Below are 27,987 nucleotides of genomic sequence, written 5' to 3'. Positions count from 1 at the left end.
GACAATTTACTTCATACAGGCTTCATATCTTGAGGCTACTTCAGCCGGGACACGACAAACCCCACATATGCTGTATACACTGGGTTGTATTCACACACATATAGATAAATATACACGTATATGCTCAGGTGTATCCACACCACCTTTTCTATCGCCATGAGCCCCACCACGCAGCCCAGGACATGTACTGCAGGAAAATAATGTCCTCCACACCGTGCAGTCACCCCAGTGTGCCCAGGAGCTCCGGGATACCAACAGGGGCTCCTCAAAACGCACCCACACCTCGTACCACGACCAATATTAGTGTCCACAGTGCGCCGACCCGTTCCTACCACGGACCTTCGCCAACCCAAGGCCTCTGTGGTAGCTCCCCTACGGGCTTCCCATCTTGAGGGCTTCTGCTGTGCGCTCCTTGGCCTTCAGCTTTCCCGAGCAGAAAGGCTTCTTGGCTCCAGGCTGCAGAACAGAGACACATCAAACACCTAAACACCATGTTCACCCATGAGAGCTTGGCATGGCCTTCATGCCACCTGCAGGACATGCCTGACCTCCCATTCTCCACCACCTACACGGCCCAAACCCACCGATACGGCTGCCCATACAACACATCGCCCTCCACCTCCGGCAGCGGGGATGCTGCCATGCGGCCAAGCCTGGCTGAGCAGCAGGGCCCCAGGACACCCAGCCTTTCGGGATGGACAGGCAGACCACAGCATCCAGGGTCCCTGACGGATGGAGCTGGCTGCTGCACAAACTGCAGGAGTTGGGTCTCGCAGGGAGCTCCCAACTCTTTGCCTGGTGTCTGCCCCACTGCTGCTGCAGAAGGGCACAGCCACCCGTTGGTATTCCACAGCCAGAAGACTGCGACAGAGCCACCACCTGTTCCTAACTGCTCACAAAAGCTCGGTCAGGGCCTTACACGGTGCTCGCCACTTCTGCTGAGCCTTCGTGCCAGGCTGCTTCACCTTTCCAGCTGTGGCGGGCACACCACAGAGGTGCCCCACGCAAGAGATGCATCCCCAAAGTCACCAACGCCCTTTCGACTTTCAGCCCCAGAGGTCTCTCACTACAACCCCAGCTCCTCATTTACCCAACCCCACCTGAGCGACCATCTCAGAGAGAGCAAACCCACGTGTCTGCACCAGTGAGGGGAGATGCTCCTGCAGCAGCAGACACCTCACTTGCATGTCCCCCCTCACCACTGTGTGCAACCAAGTGACTGGAGCATGTCATGCCTTCCCAACTCTGCCTTCTGGAGAATGGGCACTGCCTGGAGGCTCCTCTGCCTTGTCCTCTGAAAGGCTCTGGGTCACACCAGGAGTCACCTTCCTTCCACTTGCAGGACTTGCCTTGGGCACCTTCCCAACAGCCGAGCGTCCAGGCTGTGCCCTGCATCCCCTGTGCCTCCATCATCAGGGCAGATGCATCCTGTAGCGCCTCGCTGCCCTCGGAGGTGCCTACTGACCACTGGGACCTGCCTTTGAACACTGGGGCACGAGGACCATTGGCTCCTGGGGCTCCAGGTGTCCTCACAGGCCCTGCTCACCTGCTCCTGTGTCCTCACCTTGTGCAGTTTGGCTGCTCGCAGCAGCCTCTTCTCCTGGCTCAGCTGCAGCTGCGTCCTCTCCAGAGCTTCCTTCAGCAGAGCCTTCTCTTCTGCCTCCCTGTAGGCTTCATCTTCCAGCTTGGACATCTCCTCCTGGCACCTTTGCAGGGATGCTTGGTTCAGCCTGTGTGAAACAGAATGGCGGGGGGGACGACTGTCACCACGTCGACCACCCGACCCCCAGCTGGGCTCTGCCTGGGAGAGATGGCTTCTGAGCAACACCGTATCACACTTGTGTCCCTCCTAGGGGCACCCACACCATGGGGTGACATTAAAGGACACCAGAGTGGCTAACCCCTTGCAAGGTCCTGCACATGTTTAACGAAGTGGTTTTCCTACTCTGATGCCTTACACCGTGGCAAAACCCCTCTCTTCCTGCCTTCGCTGAGACCAAGATGTCCCCTCTTCGAGGCTTCCTTCACCCAACCCCGCCTCGGTGCTGGCTGTGACCCCTTCTGTTCAGCGTACGGGGCCGGCGAGGGACTCTGGGTGGCCGTGTCGGCACTGCTGGCTTGCAGATTGCTATCAAACCTCCTGCCTACTTTGCTTTCAGTGGCATATTAGTACCGGCCCCGAAATATCTTTCTACACCGCTTTTTCTGGTGCTGCGGGCAAAAAGACTTCTGCATTTGTGCAGCGAGCAGCAGCGGGGCTTGCACAACCCCGGGTTCCTCCCTGCCCCCTCACACATCACCGTGTGCAAGGGCAGCTCCTGGAGCGGGAGCATCCCCTTCGGTCCGGCCATCCCTCCCCATCGGCTCCCATGCCTACCTCGCTCCTGCTGACCCTGTCCCCCCACCCCGGGGACCGGCCACCCCGCACAAGGGACTCTGCCAAGGTCTCCTTGCTTCTGTCACTGCTTAACCGCGTAGGGCCCTGCAAGGGTCTCTGCTTCTCCTAACATTTAATGTTTAGACCGTGGGCACAACATGCCCGGTCCCCGGCAGACGCACAACCCAGCAAGGGGCTGCACCGCTCCTTGTCCCCAGCTCCCCATCACTTTGTGTCCCAGGACTCGGTCTCACTCGGACCGGTGGCCACTCACAGCCACCTTTGCCTTTCGGTACCTGAGCTGCTCCACGCTGGCCTCGTAATCTTTCACCAGTTCTTCTTTTCTCTCCAGGCGACTCTTGAGGTTCCTGACCTGATCGTACAGCAGCTGCAGGCCCTTCCGTCTCTGCAGTCCCGCTTTCTCCCTCTCCTCCAGAGGAAGGTGCTTCAGAGACTGCATTCCTGACAGCTCCTTCACCTTCATCAGGCTTCCCAGAGCACCAATTACATCAAGGTACTGTAGGAAGAAGAGGAAATGCATTATTTACTAGGCCTGCCGATTCCTCCGCCACATAACATCACACCGCTCAGCCATCTGCTTTCATTCTGCTCTACTGAGGAGACGAAAATGTCACAAGGAAACTGCTGCGTGCCTTCCCCTTTGTTTAATTTCCACGTGTGCTTTCCCTGGGCGAGCGTCTCCGAGTGCTCCCACAGATACGGCCGGCTGGGGTTCATCCCTGCACCAGAGAACATCCCATGCCCTTTCACAGCTTGCGTCCGATTCCCAGACACAGGACGCACGGGCGTTGGATTTTCCCTTTTCCAAGATAACCCATTTTCCCCGCTGGACATTTTTCTGCCCTTGTCAGAGGGAAGAGAACCACTTTCGCAACCCACCCTCTGTGCTACCAACAAACGCCTCCTCCAGCAGCCACCTCCACCGCTCCGCCACCTCCCTCCCATCATTGAGCCGGCTGGTGAAGGTCTCTGTCCTCTCCAACCCACCTCTCCTTGGGGGTCAGCCCTCACTGCCCAAGGGAATGTCCCCAAGGACCTTAGGTGGGGAGGGGAGAAGGCTGCACCGTTGCATCTCCTAGGCTCCCAAGATGTCCCAGCAGAGGCCCGGCACACCCTGGGTGCTGCAAAACGCAGTTCCTTCTCGTCCGCATTCCTGCAGGGCCCTGATGCCAATCACTCACTTCTGCAATGCGTTTGAAAACACTCGACCCTCTAGGAGCACTGGGAACCATTTCACCAGGTCCATCGCTGACGTACCATCTTCTCGCCGAGGTCTGTCACATCATCCACCTCCGAGCTCGCTGCCCCGTCAGCGGCCCTGTGTGAGCCCCAGTTAGGAATGTGTCCAGGATCCTGCACAGACAGGGAAAGACCAACGGAACCCACAGATCACACGGCTTCGGCTTGAGCTGCCTGGAGCCTCCCTTCCACCGCATGGGAAAACCACCCTGGCAGCGCTGCCGCCCATGACATCCCGGCCAGGACAGCCTGTGACATCCCTGTGACCACATTACCGGGCAACCTGCTGCTCCCGACAGGAGCTGCGACCCCCTCTGCGAGCAATGCCTTCTGCTGGGCTGCACCTTATACACTGCCTGATCTCCCCCTGGCTTCTCATTGAGTATATCCGAAAGCCCAGCTCTCCCCATTCCAGGGAATACTTTTCCAATGGAGTCACCAGCACCATGAACTTGTGACTTCTTACCTTCCCGGCCTTCAGTTCTGTTCCTGACATAGGTGCTGGTTCCTTCTCAAGACCTGTTTCCTGGATTATTTCCTCTGGCAAGTCTTTCATCAGGACCACCAGCGGCTCCGAACCCTTCTTCATGACAGCTGGAGGCAAACAAACACCCACCGTGTAGTTCCACACTCTGTATGATGTGCTGTGGCTTCATCCCACAAACACTTTGAGGCTCACCAGGTTTCTTTTTCCCCATACAGAGACCACGCATGGAGAGATACACAGGCTACAGATTAAAATCTGTAGACATATTGCTTTCTCTATATAAGTAGGACGCAAACCTGTTTTTCCAATGGGAACTCAGAGGTTGCACCACAAACTCCTACTCGGAGCTTCTCACAGAGATGGCACTATTTTTCCAATAGCCCTCAATGCAGGGATATACACAATGGAAAGGAACCAAAAGAGAATGAGATGGGGCAAGCAGAAGATTCTCAGGGTACTTGCAAGGCTTTGTAAGACAACCCCACCCAAGGCTCGGTCCCTTTAGGTACTGGATGCTCTCTCTTGCATCGAGGAGAGCATGGGAGCAATCGTGCACAGAGCCGGGCTGTGCCAAACCCTTCGCTGGCTACCTCTGTTGACCACCAGCACAGACCCCGGGCTCTGCCAAAGGCAAATGGACACATCTTCCTTTTCTAGTGGCAGCCACGCTCACCCAAGGACTGCCTCTTCTCCAGCATCTTTACTCTCTCCCGGAGCTCGGCCAAGCCTTGTCTTTGGCGCTGGATCGTCTCCTCGTGCCTGAGGCCTCGGCATTTCGCACCGAGGTTGGCCAAGTCCATTGCCAGCTCCTGGAAGAAGAAGATCGACCAATTCTCACCCAGTCTGCACCTGGTTCACCACGAGCTCAGCTGGAACCTGGCTCAAATACAGCCTTGCTGGAAGTCGCTGGTCACTTGGCATGTGCCAAGAGCAAAGCCCACAAGCGCCTCACCCTACACCCTCTCCGTGGATGTGAGGGGTACAAAAGCAGCATTGGAGACCCCTTTCATGCTCTGCTGCACCAGCCACGCTCCGGTGAGGACACCACCCCTCCAAGAGAGCTGGGAGAGGGATAGTGTATGACTCTGAATGGCCGTGTCAGCATTTTGCTCTTGCACTTTGTGCTAACGCACAGCATTTACTGCTTTCACAGAATCCTAGAATCATGGAATCGTCTCTGTTGGAACGGACCTTTAAGATCATCGAGTCCAACCATCAACCCAACACTGCCAAAACCACCCCTGAAACATGTCCCTCAGCACCACATCTACTGCCTTTTAAATACCTCCAGGGATGGAGATTCCACCCCCTCCCCGGGCAGCCTGTCCTAATCCTGGACAACCCTTTCAGTGAGGAATTTTTTCCTAATATCCCAATCTAAACCTCCCTTGACGCAACTTGAGGCCATTTTCTACGCACAAATACCGGTACACTTTGCAGCCTGCATTTATACACGATCTCATGCATTATTCTCTTTTAAGCTACACCCCTGCACGCAGACAGGCGCATTTCCCTCTTCCAGCCCCATCCAGCTTGCTGCATTCTGACGAACATCCAAAAAAATCTGGGACGGGGGAGGCCCATCATCGCACCCTGCACGCGGCTACTTGGACCGTCCGCCGTCGCCCTGCGGCACAGCTCGGCGCGGGGTGGTTTGCTCCCCAAGCATGGCTTCGGCTGGGCTCTGTGCTTCCCCCTCCCCATCGCGACAAGGACGGGCGATCCCTCCCGCTCGTCATCTGGCTGTGAGTCACCGCCTGGCCCCCACACATCCAGCCTCTCTCGCTGGCACGCTGTCTGCCACTGCTGCGGCACAGGGTGTACGGTTCCTACAGTCCCACCATCTGCTGCCGCAGCCACCTTTTTTGAGTTCTTCCCTTTCCCAGCACCAGGGAAAATCAAAAGGGAACTCGGCACAGGAGAGAAAAAAAGAACCTTCATTCCTGTCCTGTGCAACAAGCTACCCCTACTCCTGCACTTTCAACCCTGTAACTGCTTTTGTGGGGCCAATAGAGCCAGCAAGGTTGGCAAAAGGATGAAATGCTTGCAGTTCTTTCCATAATCCGCTATCCCCTCTAATTGGCAATTATCACAGCCATTAGCACACACAACGCTTCACGCTTCCCAAGTGCTGTACAAACATCAGCTCATTAGTCAACAGCAATGCTGTCAGCACTCCTGCCCTCCACCAGCTTGGGGCAGCCGCCAGGCTCGGCTGGGCATTGCTGCATCTCACCATGATGCTGAGAAGCACCATGTGCGTGATCGATGCTCTCCACAAAGCCAGACCTTGGCACCCTCCCCAAGGACTTACCCTCTTGGAGGCTTCAGCTGCCGGCACCGGCATCCCAGGAGCATCCTTCTTGGGATCGGCATCCTTCAGCGTTTCTCGGGAGGCATCCTCCAGTGCTCGGCGGGCTTGGGCTTGCCTGTGCCAAGAAACAAGACCCTTGCGGGACACCGTGATGGATGAATGTTGCCCAAACAGCTTGCAGAGAGCAGCACCCTGGGCACCTGCTGATGACTAGCATGGCGTGGGTGGGAACATTCACTTCTTTACAAGTGACTTAGTTACACGTCCACTGGCATGAGCCCCACTAAACCCCCACAGCACTCCACATAGTACTTCCATCAAGAGAACCTCGCTGAGCACAGTTCTGCTGCTCTCACACATGCCTTTTGCTCTTGAGGAGACACCTCAATGCCATCATAGCATCATAGAATGGTTTGGGTTGGAAGGGACCATCTGGTTCCAACCGCCCTGCCCTGGGCAGGGACACCTCCCACCAGCCCAGGTTGCTCCAAGCCCTATCCAACCTGGCCTTGAACCCCTCCAGGGATGGGGCAGCCACAGCTTCTCTGGGCAACCTGGGCCAGGGGCTCACCACCCTCACAGCAAAGAATTTCTTCCTAATATCCAACCTAAATCTCCCCTCTTTCAGTTTGCAGCCCTCAGCTGCCGGGAAGCTACAGAGCAGCTTCCGTAAAGCATCAGGTCATGGCAGCGTGTACCTTAACTCTTCAGCTGCTGCTTCCAGGGCTCGATCCTTCTTCTCCACCAGGCTGGACATCTGGGATAGCTTCTCCCTGAGCAGGTTCAGTTCCCGCTCTTGGCGTTTCACCCGACTCAGGTTCTGCTCCAGTTCCACCTTCTGCTCCTCGCTCAGCTCCCCTAGGCACCCAGAGAGCTGCCTGGGTTTCTGCCTGTCTCATCACCCATCACCTGCAGTCCTCTGTGGAACAGCATTCACGGATGCGTCCCCTTTTCCCAGCACACCCTCATGGGGGCTGTCAGCAATAATGGCGCTTGTCCCCGCAGACCCTTGCCCTGCCCTCGACAGCAGCCCTCGGGTCCCGGCTCTGCCAACAGACATTGCTGTGCTACGGCACAGTGCAAGGCCAGTCTCTGTGTGTGGGCATACGGCACAGCAATCACTTGCAAAGGCAAATTTCCTTCAAATTAGAGAAGCACAGGGAGACCAGCATCTCCTGACTTGCAGGCTTTTTCCTTCTTACTGTTCCTCGTAGGCTCTGTCCCCACGTTCACGTTGCACCGGTACAGGCGCTGAGAGCAAGCCACGCACATCCCCTTAGTTTTCAGGCTCAGGCTCCTTTCTGCTCATTCTGCTGGGTTCTCCACCAAAAGCCTCCCCGAAGCACGACCATGCCCACTGAGGAATCCTGGGCAAGGCTCTCCCTGTTTTACTGCCTTAGGAAACCTTCGCCTCCCAGGAGCCCCCCAGCAGGACTCTGATAAAGATGGCCTCAGTTTTGTCCCCCCGATCTCCATCTGGTTACCCTCGCTCACCGTCACTTAGCCAAGGACAAGGAGGAACTCCCCTACCCAAAGGGAACGGACCGCCTACTTTACCCCGAGCAAGGCAATAGCGTTTCTTTCAGGATGGTGACACCTATTTCCCATGATCTGCGTTGTGCCCACTAGTACCTACCACCCGTGGTTCCTGCTGGGAAGAGGGATGGGAAGATGGAATCCAGGCAGTCTGCTTCACCCACCTCTCATGTCCGACATCCTGGCTCTGGTTTCCCCCAGCTCTTTGGTTAGTCCGGCGATGATGGCCTCCTTGGACTGGAGTGCGCTCTGCGCCGCTGCCAGCTCCTCCCTGAATTTCCTGACAAAGATCATGGCAAATCTCACGGTTCATTTGTAAGACATTTCACGGAGCCTGCGTACACCTTCCCGAGCTGCATCTCATGATTAATACATACACATTACTTTTTTCACTGCCTTTCAGTGCCCTAGGTTGACGGCTGTGGCCCCGGGACCGGCCAGCTCGCTTCCTCTCACCTGGAGCCCCCCTGGATGGGACAGCAGATCGCTCACGTGCTCTTCACCATCACTTTCACCCTCTAAGCACTTAGGGCCATCCCAGCCTAGCAAAAGGACTCTCTTCACCATCACAGACAAAAAGGCTCTTGGTACAAGCTGCGGTCAGCCCCTGGCTCTTCCCTAACCTCTCCTAGTGGTATCTGCTCTGCTCCAAGCCCCTCTGACCAAGACCACCATCAGCATATGCTCCTCACCTCAGACAGCAGTGCGATGCTGTGGCAGGAGAAACCTCCAGCGTGGCTCCCGATGTCACCCTGCGGGCATCGCCCTGAAATCCTACAGGACACAATAAAAAAGGCCAATTGCTTCTTTATAAAGCATACGCGTAGCATTCTTGCTTCTGCTACATATATTCTTTCCTTCACGGCGGCTTTGAAGACTGCAGACCACCTATTTTTGGAAACCTGTGTCTCTTAGGCTCCAGTTCCACCACTGTTTAGACAGTCCTTTACATCCTTCCATGCTCGGGATCACTTATGCCTGAGTGCAGCCCAAAGGGCTCCAGTCTCATCGCTTTAGAGAGCAAAGACCCCTTCTCCAGTGGGACAGCCCTGCCTATGGCCATGGTCCCCAAAGCCACTGTACAATATCCCGCAGCTCCCTGCGAAATGGCTTCTTCAAGGGCTCCCAGGGCTCTTCCTGCCTTCAGGCTAACCTCAAACCAACACCTTACACAATGCTTTCCATAGCAGCAAGCGCCCTATTCCATCTCTCTATTAATTTCACATTAACCAAGAGGGTTCCCAGTACAGACTCATCCCGTGCAACCCTTCGCTACCTTTCATTTTTTCCACGAGCGCTGCCTTTTCCTCCTCCAGTGTCTTCTGCTGCTGCTTGGCCTCCAGCAACCTGTCCTCTAAAGCCACGATTGTCAGAGAATGCTGCTTGCTTTGCTCTTTGTATTCCTCTATTTCTTCCTGCAGTTTCTGCCTCTGAAACTCCTTCTCCTCGTGAATGGTCTTGAGCTGCTCCTCTTGCGTGAGAACCTGCTGCTCTAACATCATCTAGGAAACAAGATGTGTGATCTCCGTTGGAAGCTTCGCACGTGTTTTCCTTTGGGATCATGACCAGCATCATCTCTCCTGGCTGGCAGTCAGGAGGACCGAGGGAAGGGAAGTGTTTCAGGGAGGGGGGAGGCTGCAGTGCCTCTGCCCCCTCATCGGCAGGGACCAGGGAATCCTTCTTCACCCAAACCACATCTACACCATGTCCCCCGCATGCACACAAGGGTTGTTGGAGCTACCTCTCGTGCCGTGGCTTCCTCCAGGTTGTACATGGCTTCTCTCAGTTTGCACTCTGAGACCTCCTGCTCCTTTGACTTCCTTTCAATTACCTACACAAGGACATTCGCAGTAATCGAGAAGTTAACAAGCTTGCAAAATTCCATCTTTCCCTCTGCAAATATGCATCTAGGTGTACATCTAGGTATATGATGCAAATATGCATCTAGGTATACATCTAGGTGTGCTGGGGGGGAAAAAACCCACCACAGTCCACTGGTGGCCCATGACCAAATGGGCCACCTCGCTACAGGGACCTTTCAGATTTATCTAATCCGGGCATAAGCAGTTCTGCTTTACCTCCCCGGTGTGTGCCACTGACCTCAGTCAGGCATCTCAGGTGGCTCTCCAGGTCTCGGATCTTCTTCTGTTCTTCCTCCACGGATTGCTTGCACTTATCCTTCTCCTGGGCGACAGCGATCTCCAGAATCTGAGAAATGATGGATTTCGGTACATTTCAGTGCAAAATAAATAACATAATTTGGCCAAAGACCTCGAGTCCAATGAGGAAAGCAATGAGGGGCGTCACTGCTCTGGAGCAGCGGCACTTTACAGGAGAAAAGCTGGGCAGGACACGAGGCGACTCGATGAGAGAGGGGATGAGAGCACCTGGGGAAAGGTACAGCAGAGAGACCAAGGAGGAGCCGCTTTGCTGCTCCTCACCTGCCTCCTTAGAAAACCCAAGGCTGGGAAACAACCATTCCCAAAGCTCCATATACACAGGCACGCTAGGAACTGCCTTACCACGAGATGCTGCCCCCATCACACCACGTACGGCCATACAGGCACAGCAGAGCACCAACTCACACCTTGCCTGACAGTACATGAGCACCATCAGCTCCATGACCTGGACTTCCCCGGGACCAGGGGTGACCCAGCGAGAACCCACCAGGCAGCCACTCCCCCTGCTCCACAGGGGATATACTTTTCCAGCCAAAACACCCCTAGAAGGGGTTCAGCATAGGGAAAGGAAGGAGCAAAAGGCTCGTGAGGAAGCCTACCTGCGCCTGCATTTGGTTTACTACAAACGCTGCAGCGTCTTCCTAAGCTCCTGTATCCCAGTGATGCTCCTTGCTTACGGCTTTCTCCCCGGGATCGACTGGCAGCAGTGCGTCTTGCCATTACCCGGATGCTTCCCGGTTCCACCGCGGATACTTTGGGGAGTTACAATCCCCCACATCAACACAGGAGGAGAGCCGATACCCAGGCTCTTGGGACCATGCACCTAGGCATTTCGGGGCTACAGACTTCTTCCTCTCACTAGGCACCACTAATACAGGCACCTGTTTTTCCTGCTTAACAGTCCTTTTCCTAAAAAACAACCATGCCGCCATACCTCTTGGTTCTCCTTGTCCTTTTCCAACGTAATTTGCTGTATTTTTATCTGCAGGTCGTGCTCATGTTTCGCTTCCAGCTCCTTCACGTGCTCCTGCAGCAGAGCTGCCTGCGCCTCCCGGTCCCTCTCTAATTGGGCCTGCGGGGAGACAGCAGGTACCAGGGAGATAAAGGGACTGCATCAGCAACAGGGCATGACATAAACATCCCGGGTACACTCACTAACAAACACATCAAAAACCAGATATACCCTCCAGCCTTGCTGCATTAGGGATATGGGCACCAACACGCTGAGAGTGGGCTCCGTCTTCTCCATTCCTCCGAATTACTGCAGCCCCAGGCACCCCTGCTACTGAACATTCCCAATTCCAGTCCCACACCCGCTCGCTTTGGACTACCATGGTGTTTACCCACAGAAAGGTCCCTCTGTCAACTCGGTTTACGTACACACGCATTTCTGTACCTGTAGCATCCGATTCCTCCGTGTGGTTTCCTGACTGTCTTCCACCAGTCTCCCCAGAGCAGCCAACGGCCCTGCAAAAGCCACCGGCGTCCTGCTGTACGGGGTGCTCACGTCCGTATCCCCCCTGCGGCATCCTCGGGGGCCTGGGGACGCCGGCCTGCCTCCTTGCAACGCTCCCTTCGGCCACTGCTGGCGTTCAGCCCTGGCCCTCACCCCCCTCGCCTGATGGTGGGGGTCCTTGTTCCTCCACAGGCAACAGGGAGAAGGGACCAGGGCTCCTTCCCCATGCAGCCACCCCCCGCGCTAGCTGGGGTACCCAGAAAACACACTCATTGTGGGTTTCCCTCCCAGGCTGGGATGGATGTGCTGGTGTCGGCTATCGGGGAAGGAGAGACCCATGGGCAACAGTTCCACCTTCCACCCACGGACCCTCACTAGCCTGGACACCCTCACTAGCCTCCTGGCCACAGGATTCGGGCTCTGCAATCCCCTTGGAAAGGCTCCTAGGACCCAGCCGAGGGTTTTCCCTCTGCACTTACTGCAACCACGGCACATTCCCAGCCCCGGGAGCTCGCTGCTGCTGCTGAGACATGGCTTGCCTGCGCACACAGCCCAGCTGCCTGCTCCCACCAGCAGATGTGTTTTCCTTGTCACACACTGTCACCCGCTTTGCTGCGTCACCCCGTCTCCTCTAAGCCTGACACTTCTGCAAGAGCTGAGGACGGCTCGTTGCTGCACGGTGCTATAATTACCACCCTGCTAACTGCGGCGGCCTCGCAGCTCCTCCTGCGCCCTCGCCGCGGCACGTCCTGCACCCCTGCGCGATGCTCGATGCTGCCGGGAGAGCGATGCTCCCCCTTCCCACGCTGCTGTCACCGCAATTCCTCCTCTGCAGCGACACCCCACGACACACGATGCTTTGACACAGACCTACGCTCCGCTTTCCGCGCACCCTCCGCCTAAACTTGCTTTCGGCAAACTCCGCTCAGCGACTGCTCTGCCGCTCCCAAGGGGTTGTGCAGGAAAGGAAAGACAACGGAATTTACAACCTCGGGACAGGGGGCTGGTGGATCTCAGCCAGTGCCACGGCCACAATCCTGGACAAGAAAAATTTCCTATATGTCACTGAGGAAAAAACCCACTTTGAATCACTGCGATGACAGTAGATCAGGTCCAGCACACGCAGACATCGCATCCCATGGACAAACCCCGCAGAGTCCTACGCGTGGCACTGGTGTCGCAGAGGCAGGGAATAAGAAGACACACGCTGCCTGAGCACACCAGCCCCGGAGGAAAGCCTCAATCCACAAGTGACACGGGACAAAGACAACCAGCAAAGGCACCGGCTCCTTGACTGCCATCTCAGCTTGCTACACCTGGGAGGCAGGGAGGGACCCAGGCTGTGAAAGAGGGGGCTCTTCACATCCCATCAGAACATCTAACTTCATCCTAGAATCACTGCCAGACATGAGTCCCACAGCAACAACCTCTCGCACCTCACCGGCTGCATTTGGTCTGGGGAATCATAGAATCGCTGAGGTTGGAAGGGACCTTTCAGATCATCGAGTCCAACCATCAACCTAACTCTGACAAAACCATCACTAAACCATATCGCTAAGCTCTATGTCTACCCAGCTTTTAAATACCTCCAGGGATGGTGCCTCAACCATTTCCCTGGGCAGCCTGTTCCAATGCTTAATAACCCTTTCAGCGTAAAAATCTTTCCTAATATCCAGTCTAAACCTCCCCTGGTGCAACTTGAGGCCGTTTCCTCTTGTCCCATCACCTGTTCCCTGGGAGAAGAGACTGACCCCCCCGGCTACCCCCTCCTTTCAGGTAGTTGTAGGGAGTGAGAAGGTCTCCCCTCAGCCTCCTTTTCTCCAGGCTGAACACCCCCAGCTCCCTCAGCCGCTCCTCACCAGACTTGTGCTCCCGATCCCTCACCAGCTCCGTTGCTCTTCTCCGGACACGCTCCAGCACCTCAATGTCTTTTTTGTGGGGAGGAGCCCAAAACTGGAGCATTGCTCCCTGCTGTGCTTTCCCCCCAAAAGGTTCCTTAGTTGCCCAAACTGACCGAGATTTGCCCCAATGCGGGGACCTGTCATCCCCAAGGGGTGAGTCACGCTGGGCTTCCTGCTCTATGGCTGGTTAGCTAGGACATCCCACCTGGAGCAGGTGAGTTCCCCCGGACACCCAGCGGGACACGGACCTTTGCCGGAGGCGTGCGGGTCCACCCCCATGCTGGCCAGGAGCCGCTCCGTGCCCTCCAGCCAGGACAGGGGGACATGTGCCACTTCCACCACCGCCGCCCCGATGGCCGCGATGGAGGGGTCCAGGCTCACCGCCTCCAGCCTCCCCAGCTGCCCTCGCAGGCTGTCGCTGCTGCAGGAGCTCCTCAGGCACCCCTGGAGAAAACACAACCGTTGAACAAGCTACCCTCCATGGTCAGCAGGCTTCTGGGACTTGGTACACAACACAGCCTCTCTGAGAACGTCCTGGGTACAACCAGGTGAACACTTTGGTACGACACTCCGCGGGTCGATACCTTTGGTGGGAACGGCTCCTGGCAGGCCCAAGGGAGGACACACTTCTGCAACACCGCCCATTTCTTTCCAACCAACACTTTTTGGGGCTACTCCTCTTGCACATCTGGAGATCCGTGCACTAGCTAGCGCAGATGCATGAGCGTGTCTTTTCTCTGACCTCCAGCTAAAAAATGCCCCTGTGCCACTTATCTCCTGGCTGCCAGTTCGTCTTCAGTATTTAAAGGACTGACCTGGAGCTCATGCAGGGATTTCTTGAACACCTCTACATTTTCAGACACCTCCTTCTCCTTCGAGAGCCAGGAGCTTAGTTCCTCCTGTAGACACTTCTCTCTCTCATGACTTTGTTGGCTTTCTTCAGAGATCTGCCTGACCTTCTCTATCACCTGGCAAAAGCATGTGAAGGAAGAGGAGAATCAGGCATTATAATCACATCCTTTTTCTGCCGAGGGACCATGGATTGTCTCAGTGAGCAATGATTGAGACTCGCTGCAAACTGGAAGCCACATTGGGCTCCTGGGCTTCAGGAGGCCACTGACTCCATCCAAGCTTTGGGGGACTAAAAGGATCATGTCTCCTTCACATCCCGGAGCAGCACCATTAACCTGGGAGAGCTGCATCATGATTTAGGATCTGGAGAAGCTTGGATGCTACCAGCACTCCTGCCGATGGAGCAAGCACTGTGACCATTCTGCAGTGGCCGACTCGAGCCAAGTTGGGCTTCGGAAGCACCGAGCATCTCCGCACGCTGGTATCCAAACTCACCTGCTGCTCCGTCACCACCATCCCTGCAACTCCTGCTGCTGCTGGAGAACAGGCTTGCAGCACTTGGGATTTGAAGGACTCCAGCTACAGCAGAGATCGACAGAGAAAAACACAAATCACTGAGAACTGATATCGACTTTGCTCCACCCGACCCTCACACATCAATGCAAAGGGCATCTCGGTGCCTGCTGTCCCCACCACCGAGGCCCCGTGCATGCTCCTGCCCTCTCCTCAGCACAGGCAACTTCTTCACCATGAACCTTCACAAGGGTTCCCCAAAACCACTCCTTGGACCCCCATGGCTCGCACCCCACCAACGGTGAGGCCCTGTGGTGTATCCCATCCCTTACATTGCCTACAAGCTGCCCAGGGTGATCACCAGCACCGCGCACAGGGGAGGCTGTCGGCTCCCCACCACCAAGGGCAACCCAACTCCTGAAGATCCGCTGCCCTTCTACCGCTGCGGGAGGATTACGATGACAGAGGGCTGGGACCCACTGCAAAGGACAGACCACCCATGCCAGGCAGTTGCTCCAGTGGGGATTTCCCATGGCCATCTCCTGTTTCTTCCTGTGAAACAGCCGGGGCAGGCTGGAGACAGCTGGGGATGCCACCCCTGGCCTCTCTGCCAGAGAAGAGGACAACCATTCCCAACGAGGTTATTGCCTTATGCTTCTCTATCGCACCTGATGCTGGCTCTTCTGGGGCTTCCACACGCGGCTGCCCCTGAGCTAACCTACGTGGCAGACCCAAAAGCCCCCATCTGCCCTTAAAAGCTTCAGGTTGCCCTTTGGCACCGCTCTGCACACAAAAGACACGGGGCAATTTTCCAAACGTGTAATGAAACAACTCACAGCTTTTCCTGCTGTGGGGGTTCCTAACAAATTCACACGAGCAAAACTCTGCGTTGCAGTTTAATGGGGAGGCACGACCTTCTTGTATGAAGCGCGGCTTTATCCTGGGGATCTAGCACCATGTTATTCTGCAAAGGGCTGTCTCTGCCTGAAGCGGCATTACCTAGGCATGGAGGAGGGTTTCCATGGGTCCCGCACACCACAACTAGGACTATAGAGAGTATAGCGCATTTCTGTATCCTGTTAAACTTGCACCATCTTCTACGATGCTACACAAATCCTGCAGAAAAGCCTCATATCCTGCATCTGACATCAAGTTCAGCCCCGTGCCAAGGTTTGGTGCTCTGGATTCTGCATTCCCTTTCCTCTACTCAAGCACCATGTCCTTCCCCGTGGGAAAACCCATCCTTTGGCTGCCTCCAGCCCAGACTGCAGGGTGGAAGTGGATGATCTACAAGGTCCCTTCCCACCCTACCCATTCCAGGATGCTCCCACCCACCCCTGCCTCCTCCCTACCTGCTCCCTGGCCCTCCCCGCGTCAGCTCGCAGCAGGTGCTCCCTGCGCCCCATCTCCTGCAGCTGCAGCGCTTGCCTGGCACAGGCTTCCTGCAGCTCCTCCTCAGCCTGTGACGACGAGAGCGTTTGCACATCAGAGCCAGACCCGAAAAAATCACGCTATAAAGAGCTTCCACCCTGGCCATCCACTATTCACATCAGACCACTCCAATCATGGCTCGGGAGTCGCAGGAGGCAGGGGGAAATCTTTTTGCAAGGGGTGGGTTTTGCAGCATCAGATACTTAATGCTGCTCTTTGGCTGGGTTTGGTCCATGGGCCACCATCCATCCTTGACTTCCTACCACACTGCTCCCTAGGGTAAGTCTTTTCTTCCCCTGGGCTCTGTGGCAGAGCTCAGCACATTTTGTCCCTATTGTCCGTACAGCCGGCATGCCTGGGGCTCGCTGCCCCTCATCCCACGCCGCTGCCACCCCTGCCAGGCAGCCGAGGTACCCGCCGTGCCCGTCCCTGCCGCCCTCCACCCTCCCCACGGCTGGCCGCTCACCTTGGCTTTCTGGGCCAGCTGGTTTCGGCTGCTCTCCTGCTCGGCACAATACCTCTGGACCTCCCCCCGCAGCCCCTCCAGGTCGCGCTCCAGCTCCCCGATGCGCTGCAAGAGCCCCGGGACAGCGCAGGGTCTCACCAGAGGAGCTGGGCACCACCTCTCTGGAGAGCTTTAACCCACAAGCTATATCTTTTCCCCATCCACCCTCTTTCATTACCCCTGGAATTTCCTTCTAACCGATATTTACTGCGGTTAGATCGGCTTTCAAGTGGACTTTCAATCTTATTTCTGACAGCATCCTCCTGCGTTGCAATGTGGCCTTAGAATTTTTAGAGGAATTTACATTTCTCCGGTTCACTATGCACCTTTTGTGCCTCCTATTCCAGGAGCTAGGTTCAAACCAACTCCCTTAAAATGCCCAGTGAATTATTCCCTGGATTGCTGCATTCCTGCAGTCGCTGCTCTCCCGTCTGCTCCATCACCCCAAATGACTTGAGACTCACATTTCGGCACGCAATTACTTCTCGCTCTCCACGTTGGTGCTTCGTTTCCTCTTTAATTCTAGAGCACTAGAATGAACGGCGACCAAGGAAAAAAAAAGTCATCAGGGCAGGCAGATACCACCATTTCTGCAGCAAATGTCAACACGTACTTCAGTGCTGCAGCCCAGCTAAGCGCTCAGATCCCTTACGGGTGGCGGAGTGTCCATGACGGGGCCATCAAGGCACTGAGAGCAGAAGAGTCTCCACACCTGAAAATGCCCATTTTAAAGCATCGCCTGGATGAGAGACGGAGAAATATCTGCAGGGAGCACCCGACAGAGGGAAACTCCTCTGGCTCAGGAATAGTATAACAGGGATGAGGGGAAAGAACCAAGGGAAACAAATGCCTCTTAAAACCATCCACCGTAACCTCACCAGGATGGTCACAGACACTTCCAGGCAAATCCTCACTGCATCAAGCTGCGCCTTTCAGCTCTGCATTTTGGGGCGCCAGGGCTTCAGAGCCCGAGCCCCTGCTGCCTGCCCTGATCTGCCCGGGTGCCTCTCCCACGTGCCTCCTTCCGGGCCTCCCCGCATCCACGGAGCAGGGAAAACCACAGAGGGATGCTCTGGGACATGCCCTCAGCCTCCACGTGAGCGCTGTGGCCACCAAGCGCCACCAGGCACCCAGCAGGATGCGTCCCTGGGATGCCAGGTGCCGGCTCCGGCACTCGTACATCTCCACCGGTTCCAGGGCTGATCCCCATCATTCCTCTCCCCAGAGAGCTGCTCGGGGAGGATGCTCAGCCAGGTAGGGGCTGGCAGGTGGGGTGACCTCTGCCTGCACCCCAGGGGCCCTCATGCATCTTTCTCCATTACTTAAAATTCCCAGTGAATCCCTGAAATCCCCTGGAAGAGTGCCCAGTCAGCCAGCCAAACCCCAGCGCCTGCTCGGTGCCGGTTCTGCAGCTGCTGCAGCTCTTCCCAATGAAGAGGGAGCTGCCAACGCAGAGGAACAACCTCCTGCCCAGCCCGCTTTCTTCGGGGGGAAATCCAGGCTGGGCTGCGGGGGGCCACGTGGACACTTATAGAGGCTTAGAAGAAAGATGGGGACAACATTTTGGCAGGGCCTGTTGCGATAGGATGGGGGGTAATGGCTTTAAACTAAAAGAGGGAAGATATCAGGAAGAAATTCTTTATATATCTATAGATATAGCTACATAGATATCTATATCTATAGATATAAGGAAGAAATTCTTTACGAGGGTGGTGGAACACTGGAACAGGTTGTTGGTGCCCCATCTCTGGAAACATTCCAGGTCAAGTTGGACGGGGCTCTGAGCAACCTGATCTAGTTGAAGATGTCCCTGCTCGTGGCAGGGGGGGGTTGGACTCGATGGCTTTTAGAGGTCCCTTCCAACCCAAACTAGTCTATGATTCTGAGACGGGGTTTCCATGGCTCCTGGGGAGGATCTCGGCACCAGCGCTTTGTCGGAACAAACAGCGACTGTGCTCGCAGCAATCCAGGGCGCACAGCACCCGGATGCAGAACAAGGAGGGGGACTCAGCCGGGGAAGGTGACACCGTTCCATGGGCATGGCATGGCACTTTGATGTCACCACAGCCCCATCGCTGCTACGTCCCCATGGCACGGCTCTGCACCTTCACCGTGGGTGCAGCCAGGACCCTCGGGTTCCAACTGCCCCGAGAAACAGCCACATCAATAGATCCTACGCTCCTTAACAGAGAGAAGCATGGCCCTTCTCATCCCAGTTTCTCACATTAATCCATACACAAGGCTGTAAATTATCGAGCCCCTCATTAGGGATAACCTTGGCAGACACGACTGCTAGCTGGTTGTCCTTTTCCCTGTTTTCCTTCTTCACTTTTTCAACCTCTTGCTTGAGTTGCTGCATTTTCTGCTCCTTGCCCATGATCTCCCTTCGCAGGCTGGCCACCAGACCTGAGGAAAACGACGCCGGTGAGAGGATCCCCAAGCTCGTCCATGCCAAAGCCTCCAGCCGCTGAGCTGCCATCCTCCCTCTTTGACAACCGTTGGGCTTGGAAGGCACATCCAGCTTTGCCGTGCCGTGCTGGACACTGCTGCGTGACACTATGGCTGACAAGGCCCTTGGGGACTCAGAGGACAAGTGGCTCCTATGGATCCATTTCTGCTGCTTTACTACGTCAGATCCCCGGCCCTGATGCCTCCTCCCCGCCAAGCACCGATACTACTCCTTTATCTCGGGCAACGCTACCAAGCAGAACAGTTTGGCTACCCTGAACGCATTATGCAAGCCAATATTTTGTGTACACATGACATTCCTCCTGCCTGATAACCGCTGGGAAAAAGGCCACTGGACAAGGCTGGTGGTCCAAGGTGGCCTTTGCAGCAGCTGCTCGGGTGGGCAGGTTCCCCGTGGGGTGCACGGCATCCCATTCCACAGCACCGCTGTCGAGCCTGCCCTGCAAGCCATGCTCGAGCCTGGTTTTCCTCCCAAAGTTCTCCATCCCATCACTCCCTGCCTTCCACCCCCACATCGTCCCACTCCCATCAGGTCAGACACTGCCTGCAACTCCCACAGAGCTTCAGGACGCAGAAACAGGGGTAGGGCAATTTCTACAAACTGCCGCTACACACCATTTGTTGCCCGGACAGGTTTCCCAACGCTCACTCATCACCATGAGCCAGCCCCAGACGACTTCATGCCCCTACGCAGAGCTCCAGGGATACACCACCTGCAGCCAACGCGTGCTCCCTCTTCACCTTCTCGCTTTCTTTCCGCAGCCTCCCGATCTCCAGGTCTCTCTCGTAGAGGGAATGGCAGAAAACCTGGCTCGAGCCTTTCTGCAGGCTGCTGACCTGCAAAACACAGATTTGCTCGCTTTCCTCCCCGGATCACTTATTAACTTCATTACAGACCCCTTTGGAGAGGGAAATCCAGCGCCTCCAGGTCACACTCTGATGGGGTCACTCTTTGGCATCCTTTGGCTAACTCAGCACTCATTGCTTTGCATAGCATGACCTTAATTTCGTTTTGGCCATTCACACTCAAATCCTAATATAAAAGGCAGGAAGAAGTCTCCCATGCCAGATGGCTGGGGCTGGGTGACGCCGCTAACGCGGTAGCAGGCAGAAACACCGGCAGATTTATCACCTCCTGAAGGCACACGGAGTTATTACTCACAAACGCAGATCTGGCGCCGCTAATAACTCCTGTTCACATTTCTGCTGCAAAGGCAGTTCTTACAGTCCCTACTGGAAACGGGGAGCGGGGAACAGTCTGTACCATCCACTCCGGCACATCAGCGCCGCACAGACAGCACCACCACGCTTCCCGCTGCTCCAACGGCCGGTTACACACAGCATTTACTGGAGGGTACAGAAGAGCGAAGCCAGAGGTGGAAGAGGCTTTTGTCAGAAGAAGGGAAGCCGCTGGGAAGGGAGGCACCGCATGTCATCTCCTCTCGGCGCAGCGACAGCAGCGATGCTGACAGCGCCCCGAAGTTATATTGCCTTTTGCCCAGCAGGAACCCGCTCATCAAAAGCTGCTCTTCATGACAGACAGTCAGGACAAGCACAAAGCATTTCACCGCCCCTTACGCACCCGGTATTAGATGGGAGGGCAGGACGCGGCCGGGATGGGCTGGCCAAGATGCCCAGGTGCCCACCCGTGAGACTGACACCTCGGATTGACCCTTTCCCTGGGCTGGAGACACGCCGGGGGACTCCATCACCATCCCTCCAGGACTTTTTCTGAGTTTTCATAAAAGGTAGGTGCATGCTATTGACGTATTGCTGGACACGACAATTATAAAGCCCTCTCTCCTCTAACCAGGGCGCCAATGGGCTGCGCTGCCTTCGGGACAGGCATTGCCCCGGCCAACGCGATCCCGCAGCCCGTTCCTGCGGCAAGAGGGGCCAGTCAGGGGTCCTGCTGTCCCGTCCATGGCAGTGGCATGTGCCTCTGCCCCACCAAAGGCTGGTTAAGCTCCTGTCTCCCTCCCCACTGCAGCATTACAGATCCTACCACATACGTGGCACAATTCAGTCCCAGCTTCTTTAAGGGAAACTTGCACCGAAAGCACACAGGTGTGCAAAATACAACCAGAAAACCCACATCTCCTTCAATTCCCTTAGTTCCCAGACCTTCTCCTCCTGAAAACTGGCTGTTAAACTCACAACGCGTCTGTATCAGAGAGGTATTTTCCCTGCTTGGTGCCTACGGAAGCATTCAGTACCTGTTCCCTCAAGGCTCTGATCTCCTCCGTTTTGGCCCCCAGCTCTCGGTCGAAGGTCAGCAGCTTCTGGGTCAGCTCTACCTCGTTCCTTGCCGCCGCCTGAGCCAGGGTCTTTGCCATCGCTGCGATCTCATCCTGCAGGTCTCTTATCATCGCATCTTTCTGCTTTGATTCTGTCTCCATACCAGAGAGGCCACCGATTTCCTTCTCCAGTTGCAGGACCTTCTCACCCTGCGGGCAGATTACGGGTGCCATATGTCACTCTCCCTCTACAGAGACGCCAGGCTGCCTGCTCCAAGGGGTACCAACCCATGGCCATCGACCAACACCACCAAGCTGTGTGGAGCAGTCGACATGCTGGAGGGGAAGGGATGCCATCCAGAGGGACCTGGACAGGCTGGAGAGGTGGGACCATGCAAACCCCATGAAGTTCAACCAGGCCAAGGGCAAGGTCCAGCACATGGGTTGGGGCAATCCCAAGCAGAAATCCAGGCTGGGGAGAGAATGGCTGTAGAGCAGCCCTGAGGAGAAGGACTTGGGAGTGCTGGTGGATGAGAAGCTCGACATGAGCTGGCAACGTGCACTCACAACTCAGAAACCCCCCACCCACTGGGCTGCATCCCCAGCAGCGTGGGCAGCAGGGCGAGGGGGGGATTCTGCCCCTCTGCTCTGCGAGACCCCCCTGCAGTGCTGCCTCCAGCGCTGGGGCACCAACAGCAGAAGGACACGGAGCTGTTGGAGCGGGGCCAGAGGGGGCCACGGAGATGATCCAAGGGCTGGAGCCCCTCTGCTGTGAGGACAGGCTGAGAGAGCTGGGGGGGTTCAGCCTGGAGAGGAGAAGGCTCCGGGGAGACCTTCCAGCCCCTTCCAGTCCCTGAAGGGGCTCCAGGAAAGCTGGGGAGGGACTCTGGATCAGGGAGGGGAGCCATGGGATGAGGGGTAACGGTTTTAAACTGAAAGAGGGGAGATTTAGATGAGATTATCAGGAAGAAATTCTTTGCTGTGAGGGTGGTGAGCCCCTGGCCCAGGTTGCCCAGAGAAGCTGTGGCTGCCCCATCCCTGGAGGGGTTCAAGGCCAGGTTGGACGGGGCTTGGAGCAACCTGGGCTGGTGGGAGGTGTCCCTGCCCAGGGCAGGGGGTTGGAATGAGATGGTCTTTAAGGTCCCTTCCAACCCAAACCATTCAATGATTCTATGACCACTCGAACATACTTGCCCTGGCTTCCCATGTCCCACCATGCCCACTTTCTCCATCCACCCAGCAGTCCCCATCCATGGGAACAGCCCTCTTTGGTGCCAGTCCCTGCACCCTGCTGGGACACGCGGTTGGACACACAACCCTGGAGCAGGACAGGGATGGCGTCCCTCACACCTTCCCCAGCATCACCTTCTCCTGTGGGAGGAAATCTGCGTCTTGAGTCCCTGGGGAAGGGGCTCCCCCGGCACCGCTCACACCGTCACCTGAGATGCTGGTCACGACTGGAAGGAAGCAAACACCACAGCCAAATGTCAGGATGGGAACTGGTTGCCGGCAGCAGTAATGCTTCTCGCGGCATCCCTCTCACTTGGCTCAAATGTACTCTAAGGCAGCGGCTACTTTCCAGTCTATGAGTTCCGTTCAAAACCAGAAGAGAAACCAATAATTTGGCACTAAAAAGACACCAGTCTGCACACCCAAGAGCAATAACAGACCTCTGGGAACCAAAGAAGCCTCAAGGGCAGCGGACAAAGGCTCCTCTGAGTTTACAGCATTGGCGGCCCCACAGAAGAAGCTGTGCTTTGCTGGCTTCCCACGTGTGAATAGCTACGCTCATCACAGTTAGCATTTGTGGATCCTTTGGGCCCTGTTTGCCCCAAATCAGATGAATATGTGCTCACTTGAAGCGTGTGCATCCCTCCCTTTACCTTCACTGCAATTTCACGTTCTGCCCGTCCACACATCCTTATGTGCTGCTGGGACTGCACGGTACCGTCTCTGCTATTCTTTGGCACTTCACTATTGACTTTGTATTAATTATGACTGTTCAAACGACCCAAACCCAAACCAGGAAAACAACTGGCTTGTATATCAGGCCACAAAAAGCTACATTCATGGCAAAAGTCTCATTCTCCAGCTGTACTACTCCCCCAAAGCCTTGCCTCTGCTCCACCGCCACTGCATACTGTATTTTTAGAAGCATATCAGCTATGGACCTAGTTTAAAGTTCCTCAAGGCAGCCACTAATTGTGCTTCGAAGGAGGAAAAGACATCACTTCAACCAGGAGACAGGAATAGGTGCATGAGTCACCGGTGCAGACAAAGTTAGTCATCACCCTTCCCGATCACACACAAGTAGAAAGGAAGAGGAAAAGTCACTCTCAGCTAGGAGGACAATGGCATTCCCCTTCGGATGTCACAGCCCATTTCTTAAGTAACCCAAATGCCACCAAGGACCACGCAGGGTCTCCCATTAGCTCCACTGGACAAGGACCCACACCTGGTTGCTGCCAAGGCCCATCACTTCTCTGCTCGGATCCACTCCACTCAATGCTACGATGCTCAGAGAGGACACCAGGCTACGGGCCACCAGGGCTGGCACCAGGGAGTACCTGTCCTCACCGCAGAGCTCCTACTGAAAGCATCCGGAGGGATGGTGGTGGCCACGCTCCCAGCCCAGGCACTTAGGGGTCGCTTCCATGGGGGCGGATGAGGTACGTGGCCAGCAGCTCTGGTAGCCCACTGGCCTGGGGAGCTGGGGGGATGCTGCCACTGCAGGGAGGGGAGGTGGGGAGGAGATGCCGGAGTCGAGGGTTTGGGCTCTGCAACCACCTGGAGCTGCCCGGTCCATGCCATGAGACGTTTCACAGGGGAATAGGACATCTGTGGTGGAAAAATCACATTATTAGCACCATTTTAGGAAGGTTCTTAGCCCTTGATGTGTGTGATTAACGTCGTACGCAACCCAGGCACAGATCTGAGGGGAAGCTGAATTTTAGTCCTTTCCCATTTCCATTCCCAAGTATCAGATTTTAATCAGGAGGCCCAAATGCTTTGCTGAAATGGAAAGCAATTCTTGGGGTTTGCTGCAATTTGAGCTCTTCCCTCTCTCTCTCGAGATTTGACCGCCCTCATTCTGCATTTCGTTTGCCACATCACAAAGCCCTGGCTCACACACAAGCGCTCCTGCCCTCTCGTATCCCCCATGCGCCACGCTGTCCCAAAGCCTCTCATTGCACTCCCGGCTTCCCATCGCATCCATCAGACCTTACGCTGGGCCCACCAGACATGTCATTAGGACACTATCTGCTGTTCTCCTCAGGAGCAGAGCTAGAGACAAGCCACCATTAAGGTCTTGTACGTTTGTTTAGGCGTAGCCCTCAGTTACATGGGCTGAACTAAACATCTGCCAACATGGCCTTGGAGCTCCTGCCATCTCCCTGAAAGAGAGCCCAAGACCCCAGGGCACGTCCCCAGCTTCTCTGGCACCTCGCCTTCTCCCAGAGCACATTTGAGCCCCATCGCTTTGGCTCGTGATGCTGCCCTGGGCGCTTGCTGAGGACTGGATTCCACCACAGCATCAGGCCATGCTTTTCCGAGCGCCTGTCCTGGGCTCTGAGACACTACCTGGGTGGTGCTCCTCTTCACCACGTGTTCCTCTGATACTACTGAAAACGAGCGAGACCTCCCTAGGTTAGACGCCAGAAGCACTTCCCAGGGTGCGAGGCAGAGGTGATTTACTCTCTGCGGTCAGCAGGGTCGGGCTTCAAAGCTCTTCCACCATACGAAGATCACAGAGCCCAGAGCAACGAAGCGGCACCCGCCGGGCTTCCTCTGTGTCACCGCACAACACGGCTTTCTGCCTGCATCCTACACAAATACTTTTGGAAATTAAAATGCTGAAGGTTCCAGCAACAACAAATTTACCTAAGGGGCACTGGCACCCCACCTGGCCCGGCTTCAATGTGCAGCTGGGCTTTTTTTTTTTTTTAATTTCTCTCGGCCAAGACTTTCTGGACACCTTTGGCTTCAGCAGGTCAGCTTGCTCCACCAGGATTCTTGCCGAGAGCTCCGAACCCAGTATCTGGGTGCACGAACAGGCTGATTCCAACAAAGTTTTATTTGGACATGGGCCCTGCTAGGAGACCAGGCTCTGCGACTCCCGCTACCAGGCACACAACACACACGTTTCCAGGATTCTCTCTCAGACTGTACTTTCTAGAATACCTCAAGAGCCAAATAATACAAACAATACCAGAATTTATCAATCCTTACCTATATAGTAACTCAAAAGCTCAATGACCTCCAAAACCAACCCTGAACAGTTTTTTTTCACAGAGATGGGAGACTGCCATGATGTTCCACCACATCCTTTCCCAGTTTACAATGGCTTTGGGTTTCTCCCACCCCCCAAAGCCAGCGGTGCTGCCCCGGCCGTGCTGTGCCGATCACCGCGGTGTCTCCAGCTCAGCATGCCGTGGCCAAGCAAAGCGCCTTTTACTTCCCTCGAGGTTTGATCCAACCCCCACCTTCTCCCTTAGTCGGTAGCTTTTGAGGAAACATAAAACGCAAATAGAGAAAAAGGACATTTTTCAGCCCTACCTTAGCTCACGTGCAACTCCCTGTTGGGAAACCCGACCCGTGCTTTTCCTTTTCCCTACTGAACTGCCCGACTTTCTTCAGCAGAGGGAGCTCAAGCCTTTCATTCCACCCACCGATCCTTTCCCGAGGATCTCCCAGACCAGCCTGGCAGCCTGGTCCTGCTCCAGGGGCCTTCCTTGGGCAGCAGCGCCCACCCTTAACTGGGGAGCCCCATCCACCCTTCCCTGGGCAGCAGCACCCCATCCCTACCTGGGCACCCTTCCTTGGGGAGCAGCACCCCATCCTTCTCCTGGGGAGTCCCACACACCCTTACCTGGGGAGCAGCTCCCCACCTTTCCCTGGGCACTCTTCCCTGGGCAGTAGCACCCGCTCTTAACTGGGGAGCGCCATCCACTCTAAACTGGGAAGCAGCACTCACCATTAACTGGGGAGCCCCATCCTCCCTTCCCTGGGGAGCAGCACCCATCCTTCCCTGGGCACCCTTCCCTGGGGAGTCCCCTCCACCTTTACCTCGGGAGCAGCACCCCACCTTTCCCTGGGCATCCTTCCCTCGGCAGTGGCACCCACCCTTCCCCGGAGAGCAGCACCCACTCTTAACTGGGGAGCCCCATCCACCCTTCTCTGGGAAGCTCCATCCATCTTTCCCTGGGCACCCTTCCCTGGGGAGTCCCCTCCAGCCTTCCCTGGAGAGCAGCACCCACTGCTGCTGCTGGGGAGCAGCACTCACCGTTAACTGGGGAGCTCCATCCACCCTTCCCTCGGGAGCAGCACCCCTTCCTTCCCTGGGTACCCTTCCCTGGGGAGCCCCATCCACCCTTCCCTGGGCAGCAGCACCCATCCTTACCCGGGCCGTCCCATCCACCACCAGCTGGAAGGATGCTCCCCCCGCGCCGAAGCGCAGGATATCCCCCGGACTCACTTTCACGGCCGCGTTTTGGACCTGACAGCCATTGACAAAGGTGCCATGGAGGGAGTTGAAGTCCTGAAGGATGAAGCTGTTGTCCGAGGGGGTGAATTCAAGGGCTGCGTGATGATCAGCTACACCTGTGGACTAGCGCGGGCAATCAACAGGCGAGCAGGGAAACCTGCTAGAAAGCAGCTCAAGATTTTGCTCATTATTTGCCAACCCCTCCTTCTCCTTGCTGCAAACCTGGGTGAAAGTACATTGGGAGCCCCTACGTTTCGCAGGGAGGACCCCAGCGCATCCTCCCCCCTGCACCCAAACCACCACCCATCTTACGAGGGTTGGATTCCTCGTCCCCTACCTGCAGGACGATGTCGGCCCCTGGGTGCCTGCCTATCGTCGTGGTGCGCAGTTTCAGCTGAAAACACCCCTCCGAACTCTTTAGAAAGGCTCGCATTTCCCGGCCCCTTCACCTGCAAGGCTCGCATTAAAAAAAAACCAAACTCCTCATTTAGCCACCCCCCATCCAACCCGCGCAACTGAGCCCAAAACGTCTTGACTGACTCTTGCAGTCGAAATTCTACAAACTCAACCCAACTGTGGCTCTGCCGTGGCCGGTGGCGTGGCCGCAGCCTCGCAGTAGCCTTGGAAACACCGGCGGCGCCGGAGCTGCTGCCCTCCTGGTTGCATTTCTCCCTTTGTTTTCCTTTTTTTTTTTTTCTTCTCCTTTTACCAAGCAACCAGCCCAGCAGCACTACACAGCTCCGCGCCGGCCGCAGCTCTCCTTGCCAGCGGGTGACACACGCAGCAACACGTCCCCACGTCTCCAAAAACTCCAGAGGGGCCGTGAAAGCTGCCAGTGAACATTTTTTCCCCTGTTTTACTTATTTTCTATTTAATACCGTGCACGCACAAACAGGTCTGGCAACCTCAGGCAAGTGGCTAAACATTGCCGCCTGGTGATGGGGACACTTCTCCGCCAACGTGCCTTCATCCCACGCTGCCACA

General features: G+C 55.9%; 1 protein-coding gene across 1 annotated transcript; it reads right to left on the bottom strand.

Moving 5' to 3' along the window:
- Positions 1–46: 46 nt before the first annotated feature.
- FHAD1 (forkhead associated phosphopeptide binding domain 1) lies at positions 47–27,517 on the bottom strand. The gene is given in 30 exon segments (XM_063353886.1): positions 47–456; positions 1,565–1,730; positions 2,674–2,894; positions 3,656–3,751; positions 4,104–4,231; positions 4,798–4,933; positions 5,841–5,955; positions 5,957–6,033; positions 6,439–6,553; positions 7,137–7,296; positions 8,139–8,254; positions 8,667–8,748; positions 9,251–9,476; positions 9,716–9,805; positions 10,075–10,182; positions 11,089–11,226; positions 11,551–11,621; positions 13,760–13,955; positions 14,327–14,479; positions 14,859–14,942; positions 16,229–16,336; positions 16,774–16,878; positions 17,277–17,342; positions 19,088–19,218; positions 19,995–20,118; positions 21,498–21,728; positions 22,884–22,975; positions 24,086–24,356; positions 26,920–27,126; positions 27,341–27,517. Coding segments are annotated over 30 exon segments (3,993 nt in total). The 5' UTR covers positions 27,437–27,517; the 3' UTR covers positions 47–372.
- Positions 27,518–27,987: the final 470 nt, after the last annotated feature.

The sequence above is a fragment of the Chroicocephalus ridibundus genome, chromosome 16, assembly GCF_963924245.1.
Source record: "Chroicocephalus ridibundus chromosome 16, bChrRid1.1, whole genome shotgun sequence".
NCBI lineage: Eukaryota > Metazoa > Chordata > Aves > Charadriiformes > Laridae > Chroicocephalus > Chroicocephalus ridibundus.
This window is presented reverse-complemented; position numbering and strand designations above follow the sequence as displayed.